General features: G+C 54.9%; 1 protein-coding gene across 1 annotated transcript; it reads left to right on the forward strand.

The window, feature by feature from the left end:
• Positions 1–16: 16 nt before the first annotated feature.
• H310_14643 (hypothetical protein) lies at positions 17–409 on the forward strand (the record flags this gene model as incomplete). The annotated part of the gene is made up of 2 exons (XM_008882538.1): positions 17–30; positions 145–409. 2 exons carry the CDS (start codon positions 17–19, stop codon positions 407–409), a joined length of 279 nt encoding a protein of 92 aa, XP_008880760.1.
• Positions 410–572: the final 163 nt, after the last annotated feature.

Below are 572 nucleotides of genomic sequence, written 5' to 3' on the forward strand. Positions count from 1 at the left end.
AAGTAACTTATCTAACATGAAAGCATCCCTGTAGAGGGACGTCGAACGTTTCTAGGCTAAAGGTTCTAAGTTTCGAAGCCTAATCATTGGGTATCGCCCATTCGTGGACGAGCAGGGATGACTTGACGGCCATCATCGTCATAGACGGACGCGAAGCCTGACGACGGCGCGTCGTCTGTTTCGGTCTCCCGAACGACGTCGCCAACCGGTGGCGGTCGATGAGGCGTGGCCGTATGCCCGTGCGACGTTTACGCCTTTTGTGTCAGTCCAGACGACTGGGAAGAGCCCGAAAGCGGCGGCAGACGAACCGAATGACGTGGATATGGGCCAGGATGATGTCGTTGTGCGTAACGCCCCTGCTCTACCGAAAAACCCGACGTTCAAGCGATCCACGAAAGAAGAACGTTGAGCGTTTATGGCTGCGTACAACCTGTACATCAGCCAGACGAACGCTTTGACTGCGAATGGTGTTCGGCCCTTTATCATGCCTGTGAGTGCGTGTATTGAGCCGATGACGAAACAACGTGTCGCCGAGTGGGACGACGTATCTGAGGCTGAGTGGATCGCATGGT

Source organism: Aphanomyces invadans, assembly GCF_000520115.1.
Source record: "Aphanomyces invadans strain NJM9701 unplaced genomic scaffold supercont1.78, whole genome shotgun sequence".
Lineage (NCBI taxonomy): Eukaryota > Oomycota > Saprolegniomycetes > Saprolegniales > Verrucalvaceae > Aphanomyces > Aphanomyces invadans.